This window comes from Pteropus medius, unplaced genomic scaffold, assembly GCF_902729225.1.
Source record: "Pteropus medius unplaced genomic scaffold, Ma_sr-lr_union100, whole genome shotgun sequence".
In the NCBI taxonomy this organism is placed as follows: Eukaryota; Metazoa; Chordata; class Mammalia; order Chiroptera; family Pteropodidae; genus Pteropus; species Pteropus medius.
The window spans coordinates 1,464,227-1,490,740 of record NW_024354886.1 but is presented as its reverse complement, the minus strand read 5'-3'; the positions used below and the strand labels follow the sequence as shown (position 1 = coordinate 1,490,740).

At 50.6% G+C, this 26,514-nt stretch overlaps 1 protein-coding gene across 2 annotated transcripts in view; it reads left to right on the top strand.

Annotated features, from left to right (window-relative positions):
• Nucleotides 1-1,850: 1,850 nt before the first annotated feature.
• The window catches only part of GLP1R (glucagon like peptide 1 receptor), a 37,746-nt gene continuing 13,082 nt past the window's right edge, over nt 1,851-26,514 (top strand). Inside the window, exons 1-7 of one of the 2 annotated variants that reach the window (XM_039856102.1) lie at nt 1,851-1,985; nt 9,747-9,843; nt 10,704-10,811; nt 18,009-18,127; nt 18,469-18,575; nt 21,928-22,081; nt 22,617-22,776. In XM_039856102.1, the coding sequence (XP_039712036.1) occupies nt 1,908-1,985; nt 9,747-9,843; nt 10,704-10,811; nt 18,009-18,127; nt 18,469-18,575; nt 21,928-22,081; nt 22,617-22,776 (823 nt within the window). In that variant the 5' untranslated portion in view covers nt 1,851-1,907. The remainder of the gene's footprint in view (nt 1,986-9,746; nt 9,844-10,703; nt 10,812-18,008; nt 18,128-18,468; nt 18,576-21,927; nt 22,082-22,616; nt 22,777-26,514) is intronic. The other variant, XM_039856103.1, reaches the window with a different exon arrangement.

The following is a 26,514-nucleotide window of genomic DNA, read 5'->3' as shown; positions in this document are numbered from 1 at the left end:
TTCAATAAATATACAGTCGATCCTCCATATCTCCTGGTTTCTCATCTGTAGATTCAACCAACAGCAGATTGAAAATAGTATTTTCCATCCTTGGTTGGGAACCCATAATGCCAAGGGCTGACTATATGCATTGTTCTACACCATTTTATATAAGAGACTTGAGCATCCAGGGATTTCAGTAACTGTGGGGCATCCTGGAACCAATCCTCCATGGATACTGAGGGATGAGTGTAGTTAAGTTTTTAGTGAGTCAAAAGTTATTTATACACGAATTTTCAACTGCGAAAGTCGGCACCCCTAATCTCCGTCTTGTTCAAGCGTCAGCTATATTTGCCTTCGTCTAGAGTAATAAAAGCCCTAATATTTAACCCTGCAAGTGACTGCTTAGAATAAAATATACTTTCCCCAGCCTCCTTCAAAGCTAAGAGTGCCCATGTGTCTAAGTTACAACCAACAGGTGGAACTGACAACTGCATTTTTCAGGATGTGTCCTTACAGTGGAGGTGCATCCATCTTCTTCCCTCTTCCCCTTGCTGGCTGGAATTTGGATATCATGGCTGGAGCTGGAGCAGTCACCTTGGATCATTACTGGAAGCCTTGGCCCATGAGAAAGGTGGAAGCCAGAAGAGCTCAGGACTCTGATGATCAGGCAGCTTCTGCTCCAGCCCTGGGCGGAACATCTGGCCCTGCTTTACATGGCAGAGCCCTTGGTTATGCTATCGTTATTTGGGGTTTTCTGTCACATGCAGCTGAACAAACTAATCTTAAGTGACACACACAAGGTGACCATTAGATTAACTTCTGGGAAGAGGAAGGAATAAGAGACTCCCCAGTAGTGAATGGAGAGGAGGATCTATCTTGCTGAAAGGGAGCCTGGGGATCATCCCACCGGCTGTCTCCTACCTCCTCCCCCTCCCACTTCCCCAGACAGAGCCAGCCTCCTCAGGGCTTGGAGAAGTTCTGTTCTCTCTCTCTGAGAACAACTACTCCATCAGACTCTCTCTCCCTTTGGAAAGTTCTAGACATGCCCTATAGCAGGTCCGGGGCTGAGTGCTGTTGACATCAAAGTTCTTGGGGGGAAGGAGACAGGGGGGTGATCCCTTTTTCTTACCCGGCTCCTGCACCCGAGAACATAAACTCAGCGCCTTCTTAGCACTTTCCCACAGCCTGCTGTGTTTGGGGGGGTCTGCGTAGACACAAAGGCAGGTAAAATACAGAGAGACAAAGATATAGGAGTCATAGGGAACAGCCATGAACACACGTTGTCACGAGGACACAGAGGTTCTAAGAGCAGAGCGATTCGGAGCAGGGGCCGTGGGGAAACGTCTGGACTCTTCCCCCACCAGCAGGGCTCCGTCCATCCATTTGTTGTCTCCCCTCTCCTTCCCCAACCTTGGCTGTCCCGGGGCTGCCTTTGGGACAGATGTCGAAAATAAGGAGAGGTCTTAGAAAGGGGGTAACTCCACTGGGTAAATCTGTCTTTCTAGTCACGCGCAGTTCTTGGGGTTATACTTTTTGGTAGGAGTCTAATGGAGAGTGTGACCCTGGACAAGTCCCATGAGCTCCTCCAGCCTCGTTTTCCTTTGGGGTACCCTGAATCGGTGGGGGATGGTTTGGCTTGCCTTAGCCGGGGGCACCCGGGAGAAGGTCAGGGCGAGGGGAGAGGGGGCGCGGGGCTTGGTACCTCCCGGCCTGGGACCCGCTGAGCAGCGCCGCGGAGCTGGCAGCTGGCAGGGCGGCAGCCGCGGGCCGGGGCGGAAGGCCGGGGACCCCGCCTGGCCCCTCCCGCGGGCGGGGCGGCCCGTGCCGGCTCCTCCCCCGCGCCCGCTGCCCGCTGCCCGCCCGGGATTAGTCGTCGCGCGCGGTTCCGCAGGTGGCAGCGATGGCCCAGTCCTGAGCGCCCCGCCATGGCCGGCGCCCCCGGGCCGCTCCGCCTGGCGCTGCTGCTGCTCGGGGCGGTGGGCAGGGCCGGCCCCCGCCCCCAGGTGAGGCTGCGGAGCCGCCGGGTAGGGGGGAGGCGGGAGCGCAGCGGGCGGCGGGTCCTGACAGGGCCGGCGGGACTTGAGCGAAACTCCGAGACTGCGGGCGGGGGTAACCGAAGCTTCGAGGAGAGTAGGGACTGGGGGCGTTGGCGTCCTGGGCTGGGTGGCTGAAGTGGCTTGGCGGGCGGGCGACTCCCCCATCATCCCAGGAGCGGCGCCCTGTTCCTGGCCGCTCGGGGCCCCTGTGTCAGCCCCGCGGCCGCCAGGCGCTGACTTCTACGCCGCGTCTCCCCGGACACTTTCCCAACTCCCTCTCCTCGGAAACCCGTGCCAGCTGCCCTGCCCCAGACCGAACTCGCCCCCTACCCGACCTCAGCCTCTCTCACTGAGCCCGGACCCCTGCCCCGTAGTGCCTACCCCTCAACCGACCCGTTTACTGGTGAAAGACCCTGAGAAGGCTCTGGGAGGACACAGAGGGCCAGGGTGTGGACACCCAGGTCCGTTACCCCCTCGCCAACCCTCCAGCACAGCCCTGACTCATAGCCCCAGGGACCCTACGGTAGCAGCCTGTCGTCCTTCCTTGTGACCTCCCAGATGGAACTTGAGTGTTCACACACCCGCCTCTGCCTGCCCCTGCAGCAAACACCAGGAGGCTCCCGGCTTTTCTGGAAGCAGCCAGGCCCCCTTCACACACTGGCCTGAGCCCCCATTCTGACTGCCCCCGCTGGCCGACAACATACACCAGAGCATATGCTGAGACACACAGACAACTTGGCCTCCTCTGTGCTGCTGGAGAGCAGGCCTCAAGCTGGACCCCTGAATCCCTTGTCTTTGGCCTTTTCTGTCCTCTCTGCCTATCCTGCCTCCAGGCTCTGGACTGGAAGCTGTGGTCAGCCTGCTTTTGGGGAGAGAGTTGTTCAAAACTGCTGTGAGATACTTGAGCAGAGAGGAGGCACGGGCTTGGATGGCTTGTCCTGTGTCAGGAAACCATTTCTTCCCATCACCTCTCATTCCTACTCCCAGACCTAAAAATCTGAGAGCTTTGGGGAGTGGGTCTGTATAGGGTTTGAAATGTGTCCCAGCACAGGTGGGAGGCAGGATGAGGGGCTTTGGTGGGGGCTAACTCTACCCCTTAAGAATCTGGATGTGGACAGATGTGTCTCCCAGCTAAGGTGCCATACCATTATCCGCCCTGAGATTCTTTTCTAGATTCCTTCCCTCTCCCTGTCCCCCAGGCCAGCTACTGCCCCAAGCCAAAGGAGACACCCTCTCTCTTACAGCACCTTCCCACAACTGCTCAGCCAGGCATTGGCTTCTCTGGGGGGCACTTGAAATCTTTCGGGAGCCAGAACTGCAGACTGATTACCTGCTTCTCTCTCATCTTTGCCTCCTCTTTTGGTCTGGGATGGGATTGTGGTAGGAGGGTCCAGGGGAAGGGGGGCCATCCTGCTCCAGGTCAAGTTTGCAGACTGGTTCAGATTAAGGGAAGAGGAGAGGTTCTGGAGACTGCCCGTCTTCTCCCTAAAGTTCCTTTACCCAGAAGAGTCAGGCTCCTTGAACCTGCCTTTCTTCTGATCCCCTTATTCCTCAGCCCTGGGCCAAGGGCAAAAGCCAAATATCCTGGGGCCATAACTGGGTGGGGTGGGGGTAGGGGATGGCTCAGGGTAGAGAAGGGCAGGATGAGCCAGGCTCTGAGCAGAGAGGGTGGAGCTTTGGTGCATGCTCTTGTTGGGGTCCCTGTGCATCCCTGGCCACTTCAGTGATCTGAGGATCTGAGCAACAAGGGCTTTGAGGTTTGGTTCCATGAGGTTGTGACACAACTTCATGTCCGCCTATAAGACCAAAAAAATGGTAAGTTTTGCATTCTGTTTTCTGTTCATGAGGTTGGCAAGACTAGGGTTACTCCCTCCATGTCAGAAAAGAAGGATTCCCTCTGTAAGGTGACCTAGCAGCTCAAGATCAGAGAGGAACAAGGGATGCGGGCCTGGGCTGGTGCCTAATATCTGCCTACCCAGGTGAGACTGAAGGAAGATCACAGAGTGAGCTCTCCCTTGTCAGGTCTGGGCAGTCAGGGGTGTGGCTGAATTGAGCTCTGAAGAAGGGGACCTGGGCTACTTGATTGTTACCGGGAAGGACCATCCACCAATCTGTCCCTATTCCTTACTTCTCCAAGACCCCTGTGAGGGAGACAAGTAGACCTTTGACACCCAAAATTAGAACCAGACCAACCTGCGTGCAAATATTGGGTCTGCTATTAGCTGGTGACCTTGAGTAGATAGATCACTTGACCGTCCTGAACTTCAGTTTTATTCATCTGTAAATAGGGATCACAAGCTCTACCACACAGGCTTATGAAGAGAGTTGAGACACTAGCCCCCTGAGACAGGAGCTTCAGTCACTTGGGGGAACTGACCTGTTTGTCCTCAGAAATCTGGCAGCCTTCTCAAAGGCAGCAGAATAGGCGCCCGCCTCTGCATTCCAGCAAAGGGCAAGGGAGTCAGGGTCCACAGTGGTCAGCATGGACATTGTTCTGAGCTGGGCTCCCTCCTAGACTTGGACGCTGGGTGGGTGCCGGGACCGGAGCAACTAGAAAGAGACCCACATCCTGCGCCCTCGAGGTCTTACCTTGTGGCCTGCCTCTAGGCAATTCCTGTGTGTCATGTGTGTGTGTGTGTGTGTGTGTGTGTGTGAGAGAGAGAGAGAGAGAGAGACAGAGACAGAGACAGAGACAGAGACAGAGGTGGAGAAATAGAGACACAGAAATAGAGACAGGTAGAGAGAGACAGACCAGGGGATGAGAGTTGTGCGATGTATGAGCCTGTTACTCCACGTATTTGTACATAATACTGTATGTGACAGTCTGCCTATGTGTGAGTCACTGTGTTTGAAACATCTCAGCATATATAATTGTATGTCTGACAGTGTATATGTGTTTGTGATCCCATGTGTGACACGACGACTATGGGAAGCTCTGCGTATGTGTGTGAAACATCTTAGTGTGTGACTGTCTGCTAGTATGTGCCCTTGTGTGGGTGAGAGCATGCTTGTGACAGAATATGTGGCTGTTTCTCTGTGCATATGTATGTGAGTTGAGTATATGTCAGTCAAGGGGTGTGTGTGCGTACGTGTGTTTGCGCGTGTGTTGGGGGGCAACGTCTGAGCATGTGAGTATGTACCTGACTCTGTGTGTTTGTGCATGTGAGAGAAACTCTGGGTTATGTGTCAGTATGTAAACCTGTGCTGGATGGTGTGGGTGATAATGTGTGGCAGTGTATCCATGTGAGGGTTGTTGTGCATGTGGGAATGTGTGTGCAGTTTTCCTTTCTCTGCCCTTCCATGCACATATCTGGAGCCCTTAAGAAAAAAAAAAGAAAAGAAAAGAAAAAAAAGAACAGGGTCTAAGAGCCAGGAGTCCAACAGCCCCGCCCCCCCCGCCCCCCACTCCAGGGCACAGGGGCCAGCGGTTTGGGCTCTGGCAGGTGGACAGAGCGGAAGTAGGCTTGGGGTCCTGGAATGGTCAGAGACAGCCCTCAGGGCCTTCTCCCCTTTTTCCCACCTCAGTGGCCCAGGGAGTCAAGGTCTCTTTCCTTTTCCCCTTCAATCAAAAAGGTTCCCAGAAAAGGAAAGAATCGGAGGCACTTGTTCATAACGAGAAATAAAACCGTAGGAGGAATTTTTCAGGTTAGCAGCCAATCTTTGAGGAGAGAGTGCCTTGCCAGGTGTGGGAAAGCCCATTGCCTAGAGAACGACCACTCCATCTCCATCCCTCTCTGCTCTTCTTCCTCCGTACACTGCCCCCTTGCACAGGACTGGTCAATTCATAAAGATTTTCACCTACATTATCTTGCTGGATCTGTGCGGTAACTCTTTGAGAAGAATGAAATGCTCATTTTACAGGTGAGGGAACTGAGGCCCCACATTAACATGAAAAGCTGGGGTTTAAACCCAGAGGTCAGAGGCTTGGGTAGTTTGTAACTGTTCAGTGCTTGCACACCACTTTCTCCTGGCATCCTCTTTCTCAACTCCTGCTTCCTCCTAAAACTCTGGAATCTGAGAGATACCCCCTCCTTATTTTAATCTCTCCCTATTTGCCTTCATCCCCTCCAGAGAGATCCTATGCAGCCTAGCAAGTCCCAGTTCTAAAAACTGCCAACCTGCCCTCACTGGCCCCATAGGCCCCTCCTACTACCGCCCTGTTCTCTTGGCCGGCTCTCCTGCCCTTGTGAGGGGCAGGGGTATCTACCACTTGTCCTCCCTACCATCCAGGACCCCAAGCCCCACCTCGCCTGGCTTGGAGCAGGGACTCATATCACAGGAGGATGAAAAAGGGCAGGGGCTGGTGGACAGGGCCTTGCCCCTCCTCACTGTTTCCTGCCTGTGAGCATGGATGGGGTCCTGAGCATCCCCACTTGGCTTTGCCACCACTACCTATGATGGCTGCTGGAAGATGTCACATATGAGGCAGATGATTGGTCCTTGGCATGAAAATATGTTCATCTCCTCCTTTTGGGAGTTTGTTGATCTTAGAATTGAGGGAGAGGTGGAGCCCAGACTCCCCTGGAAGCCTGGCTGCCTGGTCTACTTTGCCCTCTCCATAAATAGCAGAAATTGTGAGAACAGCTGTCATTGACTGTGCATTTTCTATGTCCCAGGTCTGTTCTAAGCATTAACTCAATCCTCGCAACAAGCCTGGGTGGGTAGGGACTGTTAACGGTTTCTACTTTGCACATGTGTAAACTGAGGCTGGAAGTTAAAACTCTTGTACAAGGTCACGAACTTAATTTATGGGGGATTAATTTATTAATTTATTAACTCAGGGTCAGGCCAGGTCGGAGCCCAAAGCCAGGGCTGTTTACCTTACACTGTGTGGCTGTGTTCACCTGAGCACCTGGGCCCTGCTTCACTGGGAGGCCCCCGGCCCTGTCCCAGACCAAGTAGTGTCAGGTCCCGCCCACTACTCTCTCCCTGGCCCAGAAAATCCTCCAGAATATCGATCCGAGGCTTTACTCTGTTCCAGGGAGCATTGGTGTCCCCATCTCTACATCATTGTCCCTGCTTGGTCCCTCTGCTGAAATGCTCACCTTTCACCCTTGCTAGCCCTGTCTCCTCCACCCATCCCCACTTCACTCCCAGCTCACAGTCCCCAGAGTCCCCTAGGGCTCTCGAGTCTACACTGAGCCCTGTTCCAACCACTCCTTGAACTCTTTCATCCACTACCTTCTCTGTTATATCCCGCAGAGCGTTTGACCCCACCCCACCCACAAGTCTCCCAGGCCAGGGCTGTGTCCTTCATCTTTGTGTTACTATGTCCCTGTCCCCTCTTCACCACCCAGAGCCTGGGAAAATATGTCTTCCATAAACACCAGACTGGGGCGTGGCCTGAGGTTTGGGTAGTTTGTGCTGGGTGTGTGTGTGGGGGGGTGGGTGAGAAGTATTTGGAGACCCTGAGCTGGTACAGGAAGAAGATAGAGAACCCCTATTGTCAAGAAGCTCTCTATCTGAGGGGAGAAGACACAGCCTTGTTCTTATTTGTGTGTGTGTGTGTTCTCATAATAACTTTATTTTTTAATCGATTTTTAATTATAGTTGACATACAGTATTATATTAGTTTAAGGTGTACACAACATAGTGATTCAACATTTGTATAATTTATGACGTAATCACCACGATAAGTCTAGTGACCATCTGTGACTGTACATGGTTATTACAATATTATTGACTGTAATCCCTGTTGCTGTATATTATATCCCCATGACTTATCCATATAACTGGAGCCCAGTCCGAGGGGGACACACGGTGCCATCTCAGGGAGCCCCAATCTGAGGGGGAGACAGCCTTTCCTCAGGGAGCTCCAGTCAGGGGACCCCATTCTAAAGATAGTTTCACATCTGAACAAGTGACAAGGCTGCCTCTGTCTCGAAGCTCCCTGGGGTGTTGGTGGCCAGACTGGCTTCATGGTGCTGACCTTGGCCTTTAACCCCACACCCCACCCCCACCCTGAGATTGCTGGTTTCCACTCCCTGGCCCAGACACACCTTCTGCCCCAGTTCCCAGCAGTGACCTTGCTTCCTGCCTGCTTTCCTCCTAGAGAGAGAGATCAAGAGAAAATCTCCCTAGTCTCTCTGTTCTCCCATCACCAGCAGCTGCTGCATTCAGGGGCTGGGAGAAGAAGGAGAAGGGGTTTGGGTGGGGAGGGGGTTGGTCTACCAGGCTTGGCCCTAGCGAAGACTCCTGACACCTCAGTTGTAGCTAAAATCATGCCACTGCCTTCGCCGTTGTCGAGTTTGATTCTGTTTTCATTCATTCATTCATTCATTCAACAAATACACTTGAACTTTGCCCTCAGAAGAACTCCATCATTCAGGTAGCCTCACCTGTGGCCTCAGCACATTTACTCCAAGAATGTGACTGGGGCTCAAGCAAGTTTGGTCCCCACCCTGGGGCTTCCTATCAGCCCCACACATGGGACCAACACATGACAACCTATATCTTTATTAAGCAGTGTCTTAGAAACCAAGACTCAGCTTAAACTGGGGCAGGATTACTCAGAAACCAGATCCAGCAAGTGCTTAGGTTACCACCAGTCAAGGGTACAAGCCTCCAAAAACAAGCTATTTTAATTTCAGCACATGTGTATATTTTTGTGATTTCAAAAAGTAAAATTTTGTTTTAAATTATATATAGGCCCTAAATTTTATCCAAGGGGCTCCCTGGTCATTTCAGCATCTATAGCCTATACATGAGGAATATTTATAGTTTAAACCTGTACAGAAAAAAAAATGCAAATGTAAAAAACACAGTCCCAAGACATATCTAAAGGAAGTCCACAAAAATGTTCAGAAGGGACCATTCTCTATTTGAGTCACTGTGCTAAAAAGCCAGTTCTGTTACCTTATCTGAAAATTGAGGTTCATATTTACGGATGAGGGAACCCAAAAATGTTCTAGAACTTTTCTGACCCCTTCTCTCCATGTCCTCAAGACTCCTCCCTCTCCAGCTGATAGAAGCTGAGATGAATATTTGATTGTGGTGTTATGTTAGAAGGGGACACTTGGGGATTGTATTGCCCCCTCCAGTGGCATCATTGCCTTGTGCATGAGGGGTGTAATGGTGTTGAATTACCAGGCTCTGTGGCACTGAATCCCATAACACTGCACGCCCTCCAATACTCCATCACATTTACTCAGGGACTCTGGGGCCTAGCCTCAGCTCTTCTCCTTGAGGTGCTGTGTGACCTTGACTGAGTCTCTCTCCCATTATGGGCTTGCATTTTCCCTTCTAGAATGGTTGAAAGTGAGGATTTTACAGGGAGACTGCCGGGGCTCCCTGGTCATTTCAGCATCTATAGCCTATACATGAGGAATATTTATAGTTTAAACCTGTACAGGAAAAAAGGAGCCAGTGGCAATTACAAAGCCTGAGACAGGAACTCTCTCCTAGGCCATGAATGACACATACACTCTGCCCTCCCTCTCACTCACTCACCCCACCCTCCAACGGCATCAAGTCAATTGACATTTGCTGGGCACCACTACACATCAGGCTGTGCACTGGTCCCCTGGGAGGGATAAAGGTGTAAAAACATCCCCCTAGAGCCCTCAGCAGTGGCGACTTGTTCTCTCCTCCTCTCAGAGACACCAATGCCTGGTGAAGTTTGGGGCTCTAAGGTCCCTTGGAGATTAAGAAACTAAGTGTGTGGGGGCAGGGGCGTAGAAGAGATATTGACTGGACCCAAAGGGCCCCCATTTCTGCCCTTCCTCCCAGGGCGCCACTGTGTCCCTCTCCGAGACAGTACAGAAATGGCGAGAATATCGACACCAGTGCCAGCTCTTCCTGACTGAGGCTCCACCCCCAGCCACAGGTGAGTCCAGGTGGGGCCCTCACCCAACCAAGTCCCTGAAGGCTTTGAAGACCCTCGAGTTGTGGTTGGGCATCATTTGCCTCTCTACGATTCCACATCTGTCCTCTGCCTTGGGCTGTTGCCTTGTTGCTGTCTGTTCCCCCTTCCTCCAGCTAGAGCCCTCAGGAGCAGGGACCTGGCCTTTCCATTCTGTGTCCTCAGCACTTTGTGCCCTGTGACAGGGCTGGAGGCCCAACCAACATATTTATAGGAATAAATGTTATGGAGAATTTGTGGGGTGGTTTTTAAAGAACACAGGATTCTATACCTGAAACTAATATAAAGTAATAAATGATAGATAGATAGATAGATAGATAGATAGATAGATAGATAGATAGATAGATAGATGATAGATGATAGATAGATAGCAAGCACAGGACTGAAGACAAGCCTGGGTTCAAATCCTAACAGTGACTTTAGGAAGGTTATTTCAACCATATGAGGTACTATTTCCCCCTCATCCATGGTGTATAATTTAAGAATAGGCCTGTAATTTATTGAGCACTTATTTACTATGCTCAGATCTCTATGTAACATGCACTTTTTGTTACTATATAAAGCTCTGTAGGACCAGGATTACTCCCATTTCCAGATGAGGGAACAGACATTAAGCAACCTGCTTAAAGTCCCACTGTTGATAAGTGGCCAGGTCCGCTTGCTTGGCACCTGCTGGGTGGGGAAAGTGCTTGGCACATAGCAAACGTTTAGCAACGGGTTAGCAAAGTGCTGGTTTCTGACCCACCAGCCAGCCTCCGTGGTGGGGAGGGAAAGGGATGTGCCACCACCAGGCTGGGACTTGTGACTGTTCCCCCTGCACCCAGGCCTTTTCTGCAACCGGACTTTTGATGACTATGCCTGCTGGCCAGATGGGCTGCCCGGCTCCTTCGTGAATGTCAGCTGCCCCTGGTACCTGCCCTGGGCCAATAGTGGTGAGTCCACTCCCCTACACACAGACTATCCTTTCCCGGATCCAGGAGGCTAGGGGTGAGGGAGGAGCACGCTGCTTCCTTTCCACCGAGACACAGCCCTCCCCACCCCAAAAGTTTGTTAGGCCCTTTTATGGGTGGTCTGCCTGTCATTTGGGGAGGGGCGCAGTGGGGGGTATCAAGTATAACCTGGGCCTGAGGCCTATGCTGGCAGGTGGGGTGGGGGGAAGTGTGGGGTCCGACTTCAGAGTGAAATGTGTGTTCCCTCATCTAGTAGTCAGGGAAGGAGCCTGATGGGTATAGATTTGGGGTGTTCAGGGAGGGGCGTTACCCAGAAGTGTTATTGCTCTGAAGTTTGTGTATGTATGTATGTATATATGATAGGTGTTTATAAGTGCCCCCTACCTGGCCACCTCCTGACTCTTCAGGGGTTCACTAGTCAGATAAACCCAGGTGGGAGTAGCTATCAGAGTGTTGGTGGGGCTGTCCCTCAGAGCCTCCCGGGCTCACTTCTGCCTACAGGGGACATCCTACACTGAGAAAGGTGTGACCAGGTAAGTGAGAAGGTCACTGGAGTACAGAGATCTACAGAGGCTGCAGGGGGAGCTCTGACTGGAGGAGCAATTAATGCGCCCCCACCCCTATCCATCTATCTCGGGTACCTGGAGTGCTAACAGGAGACAAGCACCCTGCCTCGAGGAGCCCAGTAAGGGGAGAAAAGACACTCTCTTAAAACAGGGTATTTATTTAATCTTTACAACTACCCCGTGGTTATGCTTCTGGTCCAGATGAGAAACCAAGAAAGTTTAAGCCCCAGAAAGTTTAAGCCACTTCCTCCAAATGACGTGGTGAATGGCAGAGCCAGGATTTGAACCCAGTCTCTGTTCTTAACCACTGTGCATTGAAGGGACCTGAGACCCAGCAGAAACTGGCCCTGAAGCAAGTGTGAGAATGAGGTTGTACTGTGGGAAGCCAGCTGTCTTCCTGGAAGAGGAGGCCCCTGAATAGAATATCAGGGCACCTGGCAGGGCCTGGCGTGAGCTTCACCTCAGAACTCAGGACTGAGGTCAGGTGAAGCCCTGGCAGGAGTCCTAAAGAGACTTCCTTCTTCTCTGCCCTCCCAGGACACCCATCTCACCCTGAGGGGTGCAAGGAGAGCCTGGGCCTGGAAACGGGGGCACCTGGCTAAGACACAGAGGGGCCCTTCACACAGCACTTCCTTGGCCTGTTGTAAGCATTTACATACTTACATTTATTTAATCCTCACAACAGCCCTATGAGGCCAGTACTCTGATTTTCCTCCCATTTTGCAGAGGTGGAAACCGGGGCACAGAGATGCTAAGTGACTGTTTCAAGCTCACACAGCTTGTGAGTAGCAGACCCAGGACTCAGTCAGGAGTCCGGTTTTAAGTCAGTATGTTTCACTGCTATACCAGGCTTCCTGGAGTGTGCATGCATGCATGTGTGTGTGTGCATATGTGTGTTCCTGGGCATGGAGACAGGTGAGTGGCCTGGGCCTCTGCTGGCTGGGCTTTCCCCGAGGGAGGGCAGTGAACTGCCTGCCCTCTCCCTATAGTTGGAAAAGTTGAGTCTTACAATCTGATGGTTCTGCTTACCAATGTTTTGATTGGCTGTGTGAGCTTGAGCTAATTCCTAGACCTCTCTGTGCCTCAGATGGCTCACCTGGCTCATGGGATAGAGTCAGGTGATGAGGGTGTTGGGAGGATTGCAGGTTTTTGAAAACTGGTTGCTGTTAATTTTTTTCCACCCACCTTACTTACCTGCCCCACCTCCCACCATATCTACACTTTCCCTGCCTCACAAAGGTTTCAGGCTGGCTGCTTGGCCAGCGTGGGCTGTGCCCCTAGATCCCCAGGAGCCAGGCACAGGACGGGGCCCATCACTCAGCACTAAGCTGCCCCCAACTCTGCCTACTGCTCTTGGCTCCATCCATCACCTTTAATTTTATTCGAGCAGCAAGTAGGTCCTGGTGGTGTCCATTTATGAGCGAACACAGTTTTATTGCTTTTTACACGAAGATAACGGCCACTGCACAGGCCCCCTGCCAGCCTCTGCCCCGCTCCCACTCACCAGGCTAATTCGCTCCCTTTTTTGACACTCAGAATCACTGACTCTGCCTCCCTCCTTCTCTCTCTGAGGGATCCACAGAGACACCCACCATGGGCTCCCCTGGGCAGAAGCTGGCACTGTGAGCTTCCCTCACCCCCACCCAGGGCATGTGGGAGCAGGAAGGGGGCAGTTTGGGAGCTTTCTTGGGCTGATCAAGAGAGTAGCCTGCAGAGAAACTTCAGTGTGAGTTAGGAGTGGGCAGAAAGAAGCGGGGTGTCTTAGACAGGGGCCCAGCAGAAAACATACTCAGCTGGAAATCTGAAGAGAATTTGATGGAGAGGCCACTTACAGAGGCTGGGCAGGGCTAAGGGGCCAGTAAGGTATGTAAAGCACCAAGGACCATAGCTATGGGAAGCTTAGCATCCCTAGACTCGAGTAGGACAGAAACGGGGCTATGGGGCTCCCATGAGAGCTAGAGGTCATGGTGACAGAGAAGTCACCTAGCAGGGCTGTGGTCACAGGTGAAGCCACTGCCAGAACCTCAGAATTAAAGCAGGAAGGGAATAAGGGAGAGATATCCCAACCTCTCTCCTTCCGCCTTCCTACCTTCTGTCACTGCCTCCCATTGGTCAAACCCAGTAGTGGGCAGGCAGCCAAGTAATTCTGTCCACAGGGGTCAACCTTCTGGGGTACAGAGCAGGGCAAGGGAATGAGTAACTAGAGAAAGATTTAAATTCAAACCAATTACCAGACACCGGGGTTAGGTCTGTGTCAAGAGCTAGGAATGCCAATGAGACCCCAGAGGTGTGTGAATGTGTATGTGTGGGGGAGAAGGGGCTGAAGAGGTCAGCTCAACGGCCCAGTAAGTGGTGCTGAGGGAGGTCAGAACTACCTCTTGTGCCTGGGGAGTGCCATCAGGAAGGCTTCCAGAGAGAGGTGGCGCCAGGCCTGGAAGAATAGACAGGTGGAGAAGGGGGATTGGAGGGCCTCGAGAGAGGGAGGACATAAAGTTCCACCTTGAAGGTGTGGCCAGGCCTCAGGCCTCTGTCCTGAGGGAAGCCAGGGAAGCCAGCTCTTGAATTCTGACCCCTCAAATTCCGAACCTGGGACTCCAGATTGCATGGAGAGGGCAGGAGCAGATGAGTCAAGGAAAGAAGGAGTTCAAAGGAGATGTTTGGTGTCAACAAGATTTTCTCTGTAAACCAGAAGGCTGGGGTGGCTTCAGAGACGCTACTGCCTGAGAGCCCACCAACACCCTCCACCAGCAGCTGATTTGATTGTTACAGATCATTCTGGTCTCATTAGCTATATCCCCTCCCAATCTCTACCTGTTTGTTAGCTTAGTTCTAATTTTATGAGAGTCATAAAATGCTTTTAAAATAGCCTATCACTCAACAATTCTTGGAAACTCTGACAGGTGCCTCCCTTGAGTAATGTTGAGTGTAGGAGCTTTCATGGCAGGCCAGGGTTGCCAAAGGGAGACCGAGGCCCAAGTTTGGCTTTGGAGGAGTTCTGGCTGAGGTAGTGTCCTGAGCCCCAGCCCCAGCCCCAGTGAAGGAGTGCCCTTATGAGAAGCTGGGGTGGGAGCAGCATTAGGGCTTCCATTGTGATCATATTTTAAAGGCCTACTATGCACCAGGCACTTCACATGTTTAATCTCCTAATCCTCACACCACAGACCTGGGAAATCATTATGGTTCCCATTTTACAGATGAAGAAACTGAGTGAGACCCGAGGAGGCCTGCCCAAGGTTCCATAGCTGGTTGAAGGCAGAACCAGGATTTGAACTTGAGCCCGTGTAGTTCAGAGCCTGAGCTCCTTCTCCTAGGCCGTGATGTGATGCACTACCCCTCACCCTCACCCCAGGCTGATGCCTTAAGTTCCAGCCCTGGCTTTGACCCACATTCCGCCACTTTGGGGAGGGCCTGTGACTCCCCTCCCCGAATCTCAGCTTCCTGGTCTGTAAGATGGGGGCCCAGTAGTCCTTGCTGGCTGCTATTGTTGCCAGGGTGTGGGAGCTAATGGATTCATGAGCAGCTCTCCACAGCCCCGAGTGCCCGCATCCACGTGGAAGGGCGGCTGTTAGCTTGATTACAGACGCCGCTTCAGTTTCCGGGAGGGGAAGTGTTTAATTGGGGGTTTTATTTCCAGCACCAAGGTCTGACTTAATGAAATATCCCTGGGCCTCCTGGCATGCGGCCGGCTGCCTCTTCTTGTTGACAAGACTGGAGCTAAGCCCCTGGCTGATTTACCAGCAGCTTCTGGGCCAGATAAAGCTGGGCTGATAAGCAGGGTTATGCCTGGACCAACTCCACCTCCAGCCAAGATGGGTGTCTGGGGACCACAGCCCAGCCAAGAACCAGTCCTGGCTTTTAATATTTGTTGCTAATAAAGGATAATTGACAGACGCACTCATATAGACTCCCAGGGATGCAGCGATCCCTTGACACTCTGCCTGTAACACACACACATCTGTGCAGATACCACCCCCACAGCTGGCCCTGAGCAGAAGCCCCAGGAATGGTGCAGCCTGCTAGGGGTCTGCCCTGGCAAGAGGACCTGTTAGGAGGACAACCGAATGTTGGCCAGTCCAAGCCTACAGGAACAGCAGAGGAGAAATGGCACATGGCCATTGTTGACTGTTAGCGAGTTTGCCTGATAGCGTTTTGGCCTTTGAAGGCAAAGAGCTGGGGTGGGTTGAAACCTGACTTTGTTGCTTCCTGACTGGATTATCTTGGGCAGGTCACTTGGCCTCATAGAGGCTCGATTTCTTCATCTGCTAAATGGGATTACCTGTGCCTGCCTTGTCAGGTGGTTGTGATGCTCAAAGGTGTCAGGCATACAGCAGGTGTTAAGAAACAGATTCTGTGAGTGCATGTCCTGCAGAGGGATTGTGTAAGGGGGCACGAAGGGTGAGAACCAGCAATTGTCAAGTACCTGGCCCTGAGGCAGCTGTGGCAAGTAGGTATTATTAGGGTCATGGGCTGAGTCCTGGGTAAATGGGAAGTTTCATGGTTTGTGTCCTGTTGCTGTGTCCTCCCTTCCCCTGGCCCCTCTGCCATCATCTTTTTTTTTTACCCCAAAACGGGCTGCCAGAGAAGGCTCCCACATACGTCTCACTCCTCATGGAGTCAACCCAGATCCCCATCACTGTTCTGGGGTTATCTCTCACTGAAGACCAGTTTGGCCACATATCAGAAGACTTGACCCCTGGTGAAAGATTCCAGGCATCCATGCAGCAGATAAGAGAGGCATTCTGGGGCCTGAGAGGAACCCTCCAGTTGCTAAAACCAAACCACGTGCCTCCCCTTCTCTGCCTTTGTCCTTGCCTGATTTCGTCCATAAATGTATTAATGGGGTGTTGGGACATGGCTCTTCCCACAGCCAGAAGTCCCTCCGTTAGCCACTCAGGTTTTTGTTTCTCTTCCAAGTGAAGTCTCTTTTAAAATGCAGGTCCTTCTAGAAGGAGTGATGCTGCAAGCTGACTTACCTCATTGTATTACCAGATACTTCTATCTCCTGAAGAGAGACCCGCTTCTGGGTTTGTTTATGACAGGGAGCAAGAGAAAAGAGAAATGTGAGCAAGGAGGCTGCAATGGGTGGCTGGGGATTGGCGTTAAGGAAAGACAAGGGCCTGACTGGCAGACCCTGCAGGTCCCTGACAGGTAAGAGGGCTGTCACCAGACGCTGCAGTGATGGTCTCCTGCTCATAAAAATACTGGGTGGGAGAAGGGTTTGTGAACTGTGAACTAGAGCTCCTGTCCCAGATGGCTGCCTCCCTCCTGGGCCCTAGCAGGGTAGGCCCTGGGGCTGACAACGCTTCCATCACACACACCTGTAATGAGCCTCTTCCCACTACAGGGTTCTTATTGCTACCTCTCCACCTGGAAACTTCTGCCCAGCCACCACCACTCCATTCTCCCTCCCTCCCACTGTACCTTCCTCCCACAGCTGGGGAAGCTGGTCTTTAAAATATTTTAATTTTTTAGAATTTTAAAACCTTTTAAAATTTATCCTGGCTCCAGCTTCCCTCCTTGATTCCCATATGCTATGCCCCACTACCCCCTGCCCCATTTTGTCCCCAGTTTCCTGGCCCTGAGGTCAGACTCAAATTCTCCTAGAGGAAGGTAGTAAGCTACTTATCCCCTCTTGTGACATCACAGCAAACCTGGGGCCACTAGCCACCCACCTCCCTGGGCATGGGGGACTGATGTGAGGCCTGTGTTTAATCTTTTTCGGTTTGCATTTATGCTCTCCCTTTATGAGCACTTTTTTTTCCTATGAGAGTCTTGATTTCCTAAAGCCAGGGTCGGTGCCTGCTCCCTCCTTCAGACTGGGAGCTCCCTGAGGTCAGGAGCTGGATCTCTCCCCACTCTCAAACTGGGACGTCTCCAAGGGCAGTGTCTCTCTCCAACTACTTGGAGCTATTTGAAAGGAGGAGTTGGGTCTTCCTTGCTTAGAATGGTGGGTCTCCAAGGGCTGTGTTTCTACAATTTACTATGTATTCAGGTGGTCCTTGAGAATAAGACTATCTCCTTCGGATTTAGGATTTCTTAAGGGCAAGGCTGTGTCTCCCCCTCAGACCGGGCTCCCTGAGACAGGGCTGTGTCTCTTCCTTCCTCTCAAGAGCTCCCTGCCTACTTTGTTCCCAGGGTCTGCTCTGCCTGAGGAGTGTTGGAGGGAGGTGGGCACTGAGTCCTGAGAATCAGAAGTCACTGCAGGTGGCTTTGGAGCTGTCAGAACTCCTGCTTGTCCACACCAGACCTTTCAATAGTGTGATTTGAAGCTGGAGGCAGAGCCATGGCAGTGGGCTAGAGTTCTCTCATCTCAAAGACCTGGCCTCATCAGATTGCATTGCAGTGTAGCCAAGAGGAAAGGCTGAGGGTGGGGCTGGGTGGCCCTCACCTAAGTGACTGCCTTTCCTTTCCTGGGCCAAATGAGCATTTGGCAGGGCAGAAAGGCCCAAGTATACGTGCGTGTGTGTGTGTAGGGAGGGGGTTCTGTGTGTAAGAGGTGTTACTAACACTAAGAGATCAGGCCTGGGGGAACATGGTAACCCCCAGGATAGAGAGGAATAAGAAGCGTGTGACATTGGGCCAAAGCTCAGTTCCTGTGTCTCTCTGCCCCCAGTGCTACAGGGTCATGTGTACCGATTCTGCACAGTGGACGGCCTGTGGCTATACAAAGACAACTCCAGCCTGCCCTGGAGGGACCTGACAGAGTGTGAGGAGTCCAAGCGAGGGGAGAGAGTGAGTTGAAGATGGCGGCTCTGAGCCAGTGAAGGGTAGCAGGGTCCCAGCTTCATTGGAGCAGAGCATTGGGTGGCTAGTTGTGGTCAACTTGTCCATCCACCTGCCTCTGGGGGCTTTGCACATCATGTTTCTGGATAGTGTGTGTTCACCTCTCTGGCCTTAGAACAGGGCCCTAGAAATCTGGGGACCATCTCTATAGGTTATTATTCTCTTAGTTCTGGAATCTCCAGTGGGGCCTGACTTGGGGCCCCACATCTGCCCCATCCCGTGGGAAAGAAGGATATGGGAGAGGAGAGTATGGGGTGCCCCATGTACGCTGTGTCCCTGTGTGCACACAGAGCTCCCCGGAGGACCAGCTCCTGTCCCTTTACATCATCTACACAGTGGGCTATGCGCTCTCCTTCTCTGCTCTGGTTATCGCCTCGGCCATTCTCCTCAGCTTCAGGTAAGGGGTCCTGGGACCCAGAGCAGGCTGCCTCATCCTAACTCCCCACTTTGTCCCCAGATAGAGAAGGGGGCACCAAACCAAATCCATAATGCAGCAGGCTTTTCTCAAGAGATCCCCAGAGAGCCCACACCCTAGCATATGAAGCTGAAAACACAGGATACGACACTGTGTACTTAGCCTAATCTCTACTGGGTAAACATATGCGTATAATACTGTAAAAAAAAAAAAAAAAAAAAAGGAAAAATAAATACCACACACACACAAAGCACACAACTCAAACCTTAACAGTGGATAGTAGGATTAAAGGAAAGCCTCTCCAGTGAGCATGTGTAACTCAAATAATCAGAAATTCAGTATGTTTTTAGAAAAGACTTTAGGAGTTTGGAGATTCTGCCCTTTGGAGCTTGTCAGTCCCTGAGGTAAAGGTCTTCCTAGGTGAGCCATTCCTTTAGGAGTACCAGGTGGCTTTGGAGCTGCAGTTCTTCCCACTCTCTCTGAATTTGGTGGGGGTGAACCAGAGGGGCTGGCTTCAAGAGCAGCAGGGATTCGGAGGGCAGGGAGCTCAGGGCACCCATCATTCCTCCTGTCTCCCCATGGCACCTGGCACAGTCAGTGCTGGGCGCACAGTCAGTGCTCAATAAATGCATTCACACAGTATCCTCCCCTTTTATTATGAAGTATTTCAGAGATCCAGAAATACAGTGGCTGATACCATGATCACCTGTGTACACACCATTCAGCCTAAGAACCACACAGTTATGCTTCCCAGGGTAATGCTCACTCCCTGCCCCCCGGCCCCAAGGAAACCCCTAAAGGGGCTGCATATAATTCTCGCCATCTCCCTATACTTTTACTGCATTTGTAAGTATCCGTAAAAATATATACCATATGTTTTGCTTACTTCTAATGGCATGTTGGACCTACATTCTTTTAGTTTTGTATTTGACCCAACAATATGTTTTTATGAGATTCACTCGCATTGATACAGGTAGTTCTGCTTCATTCATTTTAACTGTTACTGTGTACTCCATTGTACATCACAGTTTATTTATAATTATCCTTTTAGTGGACATTTGAAGTTTTTGGATTTTTTTTTTCTTTTCTAAATTGTAAACTTTGCTACAATGAACATTCTTACCTATGACCCCTTGTGCATTTCTCCAGGGGCGAATACCTCTGGGTAGAATTGCCTCATAAGAATTGCCTCATCGGAATAACTCGAATACCTTGAATACCTCGTTCTTTTGCAAATTTATTGGGTGTCATTTAGTTGCTCTCGAAAGTGATAATACCACTTTGCCCTCTCACCAGTAATAATTGAGAGTTCCCTTCCCTTAACATTCTCACTCACCATTATTTAGTATTTTCCGACCTAATTGTTGCTAATCCGAAGTGTGTGAAATGTTTCATTATGATTTTAATTTGCATATCCCTGACTCCTAGAGAGATCAAGCATTTTTTTTATATTTAAATAAGAATTGCTTGTTCTTATCCTTTTCTTACTTTTTTATTGGCTTATTTGGCTTTTTCATTTTTATTTTAGACATTCATTTTATATTCTGGATACTAATCCAGGAAATATCTTCTCAGTCTGTGGTTTATTTTTTCACTCACTTAATGGTGTCTTTTATGCACAGAAGTCCTTAATTTTAATGTAATGAAATATATCAGTTCATCTGTTTTATTGATAAACATAATTTAATAAATGTTATCAAACAATAAAAATTAATTTTGTCAATTGATTTAAAAATTTATCAATTTTTTCAAAAACCAAATTTAGTTATCATCTTGTTTGAGAAATCTTTCCTTATTCTAGGGTCATAAGTTTTGCTCATGCCTTAGGATTCTTCGATGCATCTGGAATTTATTTTTTTCTATGGTGAAAATAAAGATTTAATTCCATTTTCCCATGTATACATATAGTTAATTGTCTCAGGACCATTTACTGCTAGCCCATCCTTTCCCCTCAGTTTGCAGTACCTATTCTTCCAGGCAGCAAAGGCCATTTGTGCCTGGATTGGTTTCTTTCATCTGTACTCTTGTCTGTCGGGTCTATTTATCTGTCCCTCCTATGGTGCCTTAGCTACGCTATATTCATTAAAAATCTTGGTTTTCTTATAGTAAGGGCCCATACTTTGTGGTTCTTTAGGAGTGTCTGGACTATTCTTGACCCTCAGCTCTTGTTTATAAGTTTTTAAATTTCATTTAAAGAAAACCAAGTGTTTTTTAAAAATTCCAACTGTTGGAATTTTTGTTATAGCTATGTTGAATTTATCAATTAATATGGGTAGAATTGACACCTTCAAGATAATGAGTCTTTCTATGAATGCGGTGTACTTTCCATGAATTTAAGTCATCTTTAATGATTTTAAGCAAGTTTTATTGTATTCTCTGTAGAGATCTTCTTGCCCATCTTATGTTAGACTTATTTCCAGGTAGCCAATTAAAATTATTGTAAATGAATTTTTTAAAATTACTTTTTAATTGTTTATTGCTGATGTATATATAAATGTCCATACCAGCAACCTTGCTGAACTCTCATGTTAGTTCTAGTAATTTATGTGTCAGCTGTCTTAGATTTTCTGTGAAGGTAATTTATCAACTACAAATAATAATTTTGTTTCTTTATTTTCTTATACATTTTTCCCTTGCCTTATTATAGTGGCTGGGATCCGTAGTACAATGTTCAAGAGATATGATGATAGATTCTTAAGGGTAGATGATTCTTATTTTTTTTTTCTTCTAATTTTAAAGGAATGCTTCTAAAATTTCTCTATTAAGAATGATATTTGCTCCTAGTTTGGGTATATATTCCCCTTATCAGATTAGGAAATGTCCTTGTATTTCCAGTTTGCTATGCGTTTTTACATGAAAGTATATTGAAATTGTATCTAATATTTTTGAGTTCTTACCCTGTGCTTTGTCCCAGTCTGCCTCCATTAGGCAGCCTGGAGGCATGTAAGGTGTAGGCCCTGTCATAAAGAAGCAAAGCAAAGTATCCACTGGGGAAAGTGTTCCTCACACATAATGGCTACACTTGACTTGTAGAAAAGAAGTTGCCACTTGACTTGTAGAAAGGAAGTTGCCACAGAAAGAAGGACAGAATGTGGATGGGGTGTGGCAGTGGTGGCGACCACACAGCTAAAGGCTTCAGGGAGAGACAGGACTTGAATTAAACAAAAGAATTTTCAGGGTTATGGGGAAGAAGGCCATTCTCAGAGGAAGGAAACCAGGAGCACAGTCCCAGAGCTAGAAACATTCCTGTGGTACGTGTTAGCCTGAGAACTGAGGGTTGTGGAGCAGAATTGTTGGCCATCTTACCAGAGAAGGGCCCTGCTTTCTCCCACAGACACCTGCACTGCACCCGGAACTATATTCACCTAAACTTGTTTGCATCCTTCATCCTCCGAGCATTGTCTGTCTTCATCAAGGACACAGCCCTCAAGTGGATGTACAGCACGGCTGCCCAGCAGCACCAGTGGGATGGGCTCCTCTCCTACCAGGTGTGTGGTGGGTCCAGGAATGGCCTGGAGAGGGATGGACGGTTGGTGAAGGCTGGCCTCCCCCACCCCACCCAGGCCTGGCACAAAGAAAGGCAAGAGCTGCCCGGACCTGGTCCTCGGAGCCCCCAGTCTGATGGGAGAGGCAGTCCACTCTGGGGAGCCCAGGAAGGAGACACAGTCCCTGCCCTTAGGGAGTTCTCAGTCTGACACGGGAGAATGGTCTTTGAAGATAGACTTGGGTTTGAATCCCAGCTATACCACTTACTAGCTATGTTTTTAAGCAGCTGAGCCTCAATTTTCTTACCTGAATAGGAGTAATATTAGTTTCTTCCATACAGGATAGTGAAGATTCAGTGAGCTAAAGCAGGGCAAGAGGTCAAGTTCTTAGCACTAGCCCTGGCCAGAAGGTGTTAGCACTCTTGTCCTGCATTCACTATGGCAGGCGAGCAGCTGGGGCAGGACAGGGAGGGGGGTCAGGAGGGACAGGAGCAGGAGCAGAATTGTTGTTCCCTCGAGACCCTTCCTCTGCCCCCAGGATTCTCTGGGCTGCCGCCTGGTGTTCCTGCTCATGCAGTACTGCGTGGCGGCCAATTACTACTGGCTCCTGGTGGAAGGCGTGTACCTGTACACACTGCTGGCCCTCTCAGTCTTCTCGGAGCAACGCGTCTTCAGGCTCTACCTGACCATAGGCTGGGGTAAGGCCCACACCATTCATCTTACCACCCTCTTCCACCCCAACCTGTGGTATGGAGGCGGGGGGAAGCGGGCAGGAGACGCTGGCCCCTCTTCAAACTATTGCCTTCAGGCTACCCCCACGATGCCAGCTTGGTACTCAACCAAGAGGCAGGGCCCACTAGATAACTCTCTCCAGAGCACAGGACTCAATGCCCTTGGGACTGTCGAGACACTGTAGGGGTTGTGGTTACCCTCTCCCTTTTGAATCACCCTCCTTCCTTAATGGAAGCAGAAGCCTCCACTCTATCTGGCCAAATATACCTCATACACCATTGGCGGTTATGGCACTGTACTCTAACACCCTGACTCCTAAGACCCTCTGGGAATGGAGCCCCACACCCAGTCAGACCTGGGCAGCTCAGGCCCTGGGGAGATAGAGATTTTAGGCCTCAAGGTGGGGTGTCATTGGGGTGTGAGCTGAAGGCTATGGCTCTGTCACATGATGAAGATGAGGGTTCGCAGAGCCTGGTAGGGCAGGATAGGTTAGCTGGAAGCCAGCTGAGGAAAGGGTAGACCACGGATGTGCCTGGAGCCCAGTCGGAAATGTTTTAGCCAAGAACCATTGTGTCTTTTTTTGTGCTGGAACATTTCTGGTTGTGCTTCTGCCTCTCGCCACATGGATTTCTTTGAGAAAGCAGGGGGAGGGGGCAGTGGCTGCGACACCCACCAGTAGCAGCCCCCAACCCCCACCCCACTACCAGGAAAACAGATGCAACCGCGCTTACTCTGGAGAGGCCCATGGACACCCACCTGGGATGGAGCCAGAGAGGGCCCTGCCCTGCGGCCCTCCCTAATCTGCCAGTGTCCATGTCCCACACACAGGACCTGCCCTCTACTTTGAGCTTGCCATTCATCCATTCACGCCTCTCATTCCTCCATTTGCCTGTCTTATGCTGCTCTGACCACTGCTTCCCCCTGACCTCCAGGGACTTCCCGCCTCATTCACAACCACGCTTCTCCCTTGACTGACTTCTCCATCCAATACCGGCTCCTGCCCCAGGGCCTTTACAAGGCTCTCTGGGTCCAGCCCACCTCTTCAGGAAGCTGCCTCAGGTCGCCTGGCCCTCCTGACTCTGTGCTGTCTCTGGCCCTTTCAGACTCCCTGACCCTGCCCTCCCACTTCATTACTTTTTGCTGGTGTTCCTCAGCCACCTGGCTCTGTATAGCCCCAGGGAGAAGACTACCTCTAAAGAGGCTTTGAAATGACCATTGTCTTGAGGGCCCAGAGGCCCAGAGAGGGCAGAACCTTATAAGCAGAGCAGGCACTGGAACCAGGTGACTCTCAGGCTCTGGGCCCTGCTCTCTGCCACACAAAGTTCTGTAGCCTAAGCTGTTTCTCTTTAGTTCCCTGAGGGACAGCTGAGCAAACCCAGGACTCTGTACAGATGGGCAGGTGGGCCTCTGCACTCAGCTCTCTGCTCCTACCCTTCCTCCTTCCCCAAGGCCCAGCCCACCCCTGCTCAGCCTTCCTCTTCTCCCAAGGCCTCTTCATTCCACTAGAGCAAACAGGCAGCAGGCAGCTGGAGAGCCCTGCAGCTAACTAGGGGTGGGCTTGGGGTTAGGCCATTGAGGAGAGGTCTGGGAAGGAAGGCTGTCGTCAGGGTGGGGGACCGTGTATGTTCATTCTGGGAAATAGCATCAGCACTGGTAGTGCTTGTCACCATGGTGACCTGAGGGCAGAAACAATCAAAGGGATGTTGTGATGTGTGCAGAGGAGTGGGGGTGGTTGGTGGATGGTTGGTGGGGACACAGTGCCCTGAGGTCTGTGAGTGGGAAATGGGGGCAGGGCGCCAGTCCTTTCCCACCACCTCGCTCCCCTGTTCAGGGCTTAGAGTCTGAGGGGACACGAGGGCATGACCTGAGGGCCCCTCTCCCCGATCAGAGCATCCTTTTTTGAGGAATCGGATGGAGAGATACAGAGAGAGACAGGAACAAAGACAGAAGGACAGAGAAGAAAGAGTCACGGAAAGCCATGTGCTCTGTTGTGATGCCAGGACATCTAGCCTAAGTTGGCATGCTTGGGAAACAATGTTTAGCTTCATGTGTGAGCAGAAAAATTAAAATTAGGACTCCAACACAGTTGGGAGAGTTCCTGAAAGGCATGTCAGCTGCTGCCGCAGTCCATTGGTGGCTGGGTACCCCCATAACTCCCCACAAGGAGGCTGCACAGAAGGGAGGCAAGAGATGGATGAGGGCCTCCTTAATTCTTGGAGCTGGTTCTGTGTGTCTTAATTCGAGCTTTTTCCTCCAGCCTGTCAAGTTGATTTTCTAAAGGGGAGAAAGATGAAACCAGCAGGGAGTGTGTAATGTCTGCACATGGCAGAGCTGTGCCTGTGTTTTTAAAAAGGCTTTGTTAAGGAGGTGCTGATGAGTGAATGAAATTCACGTATCTGGCTGGTAACATGAGTGAGCCCCTCAGTCCTGGATTGTGGTCTCTGAGAGAAAGGATAGCATGTGGCTGGGGATACCCAAGAAGGAGCTTTCTGTACATGCGGCTCAGGGAGTTGGCTTGGAGAACTTCCCTTCTCTCATTGAAATATTGACTCCTTAATCATTCATTCATTCATTCATTCCATTCTCACTGAGCATCTTCTATGCAGCAGGCTCTGTACTATATACTGGGGCCTTTGGAGGGCATCTGTTGCCTGTCCAGTCTCATAAAGGTCTGTCATGGATGCTGAGAGGTCTGGTTTGTGTAAAAATAAATGGCCAAGGAGAGAGCTGTCTGGTGAAGAATGCTGGTCAGTTGTGAGCTTCTCTGCTTCCTCCATCCCTGTCTACACTATTAAGCACAGTAGCTCCAGGCATACGAGCTGCTCCTAGCTGCTGTTGAGTGGGCATCATGTGTTGAGGATCTAGATGATGGTGGCAGGAAAGGCTATAAAGTGGGTTCTGCCCTGGTAATGTGTTCCTGGGGGAGAGCCCCCTGAAGCCACACATGCATACACACGCACTCGCTTCTATACACACACATCTGTGTCCACACATCTTAAAATGCACACTTTTACCTATCAGACACCCATACCTCCAACCTTGAGAGAGGCACCAATACAGGCAGGCATGGAGAGAGTTGGTGCAGGGAGCCATTGAGGGTGGCTGGCATGGGCATGGGATTGCAGCCTGTGTTCTAGTCCCACCTATACCCTCCTGAGCTCCTGATCCAACTCCATCTGTCATGTGAGGATGGACAATCCAATTTTAAGTTGGCAAGCATACTGAACTCTCAGGGTGAGCTGAGTACCTAGGCTCTGAAGTTGAATGAGGCTCTACCCTCAAGGAACCAGTAACCAGTTGTATTGGTTACCCCACAATTTAGCTACTTAAAACAATTATTATCTCTCAGTTTCCATGGTCAGGAATCTGGGTTCAACTTAACTGCAGCCCCTTGGCTCAGGGTCTCTAACAGAGATGCAGTCAAGCTGTCAACCAGGGTTGCTGTCATCTCAAGGCTTAATGGGGTTGGCAGAGCCACTTCCAAGCCCACTCACAAGGTGTCAGCAGGAAGTGCAGGACCATGCCGGCCGTTGGCTGAAAGCCTCCATTCCTTGTCACAGGGGCCCTAGTGTAGGCTATCTGAGTGTCGTCATGACATGGCAACAGGTGTCCCCAGAGAGAGTGATCAACTAGAGAGGGAAAGAGAGAGAGAGAGCCTAAGACAAGCCTTTTCTAACTTTTAAAGAAGGTTTTTTATAACCTAA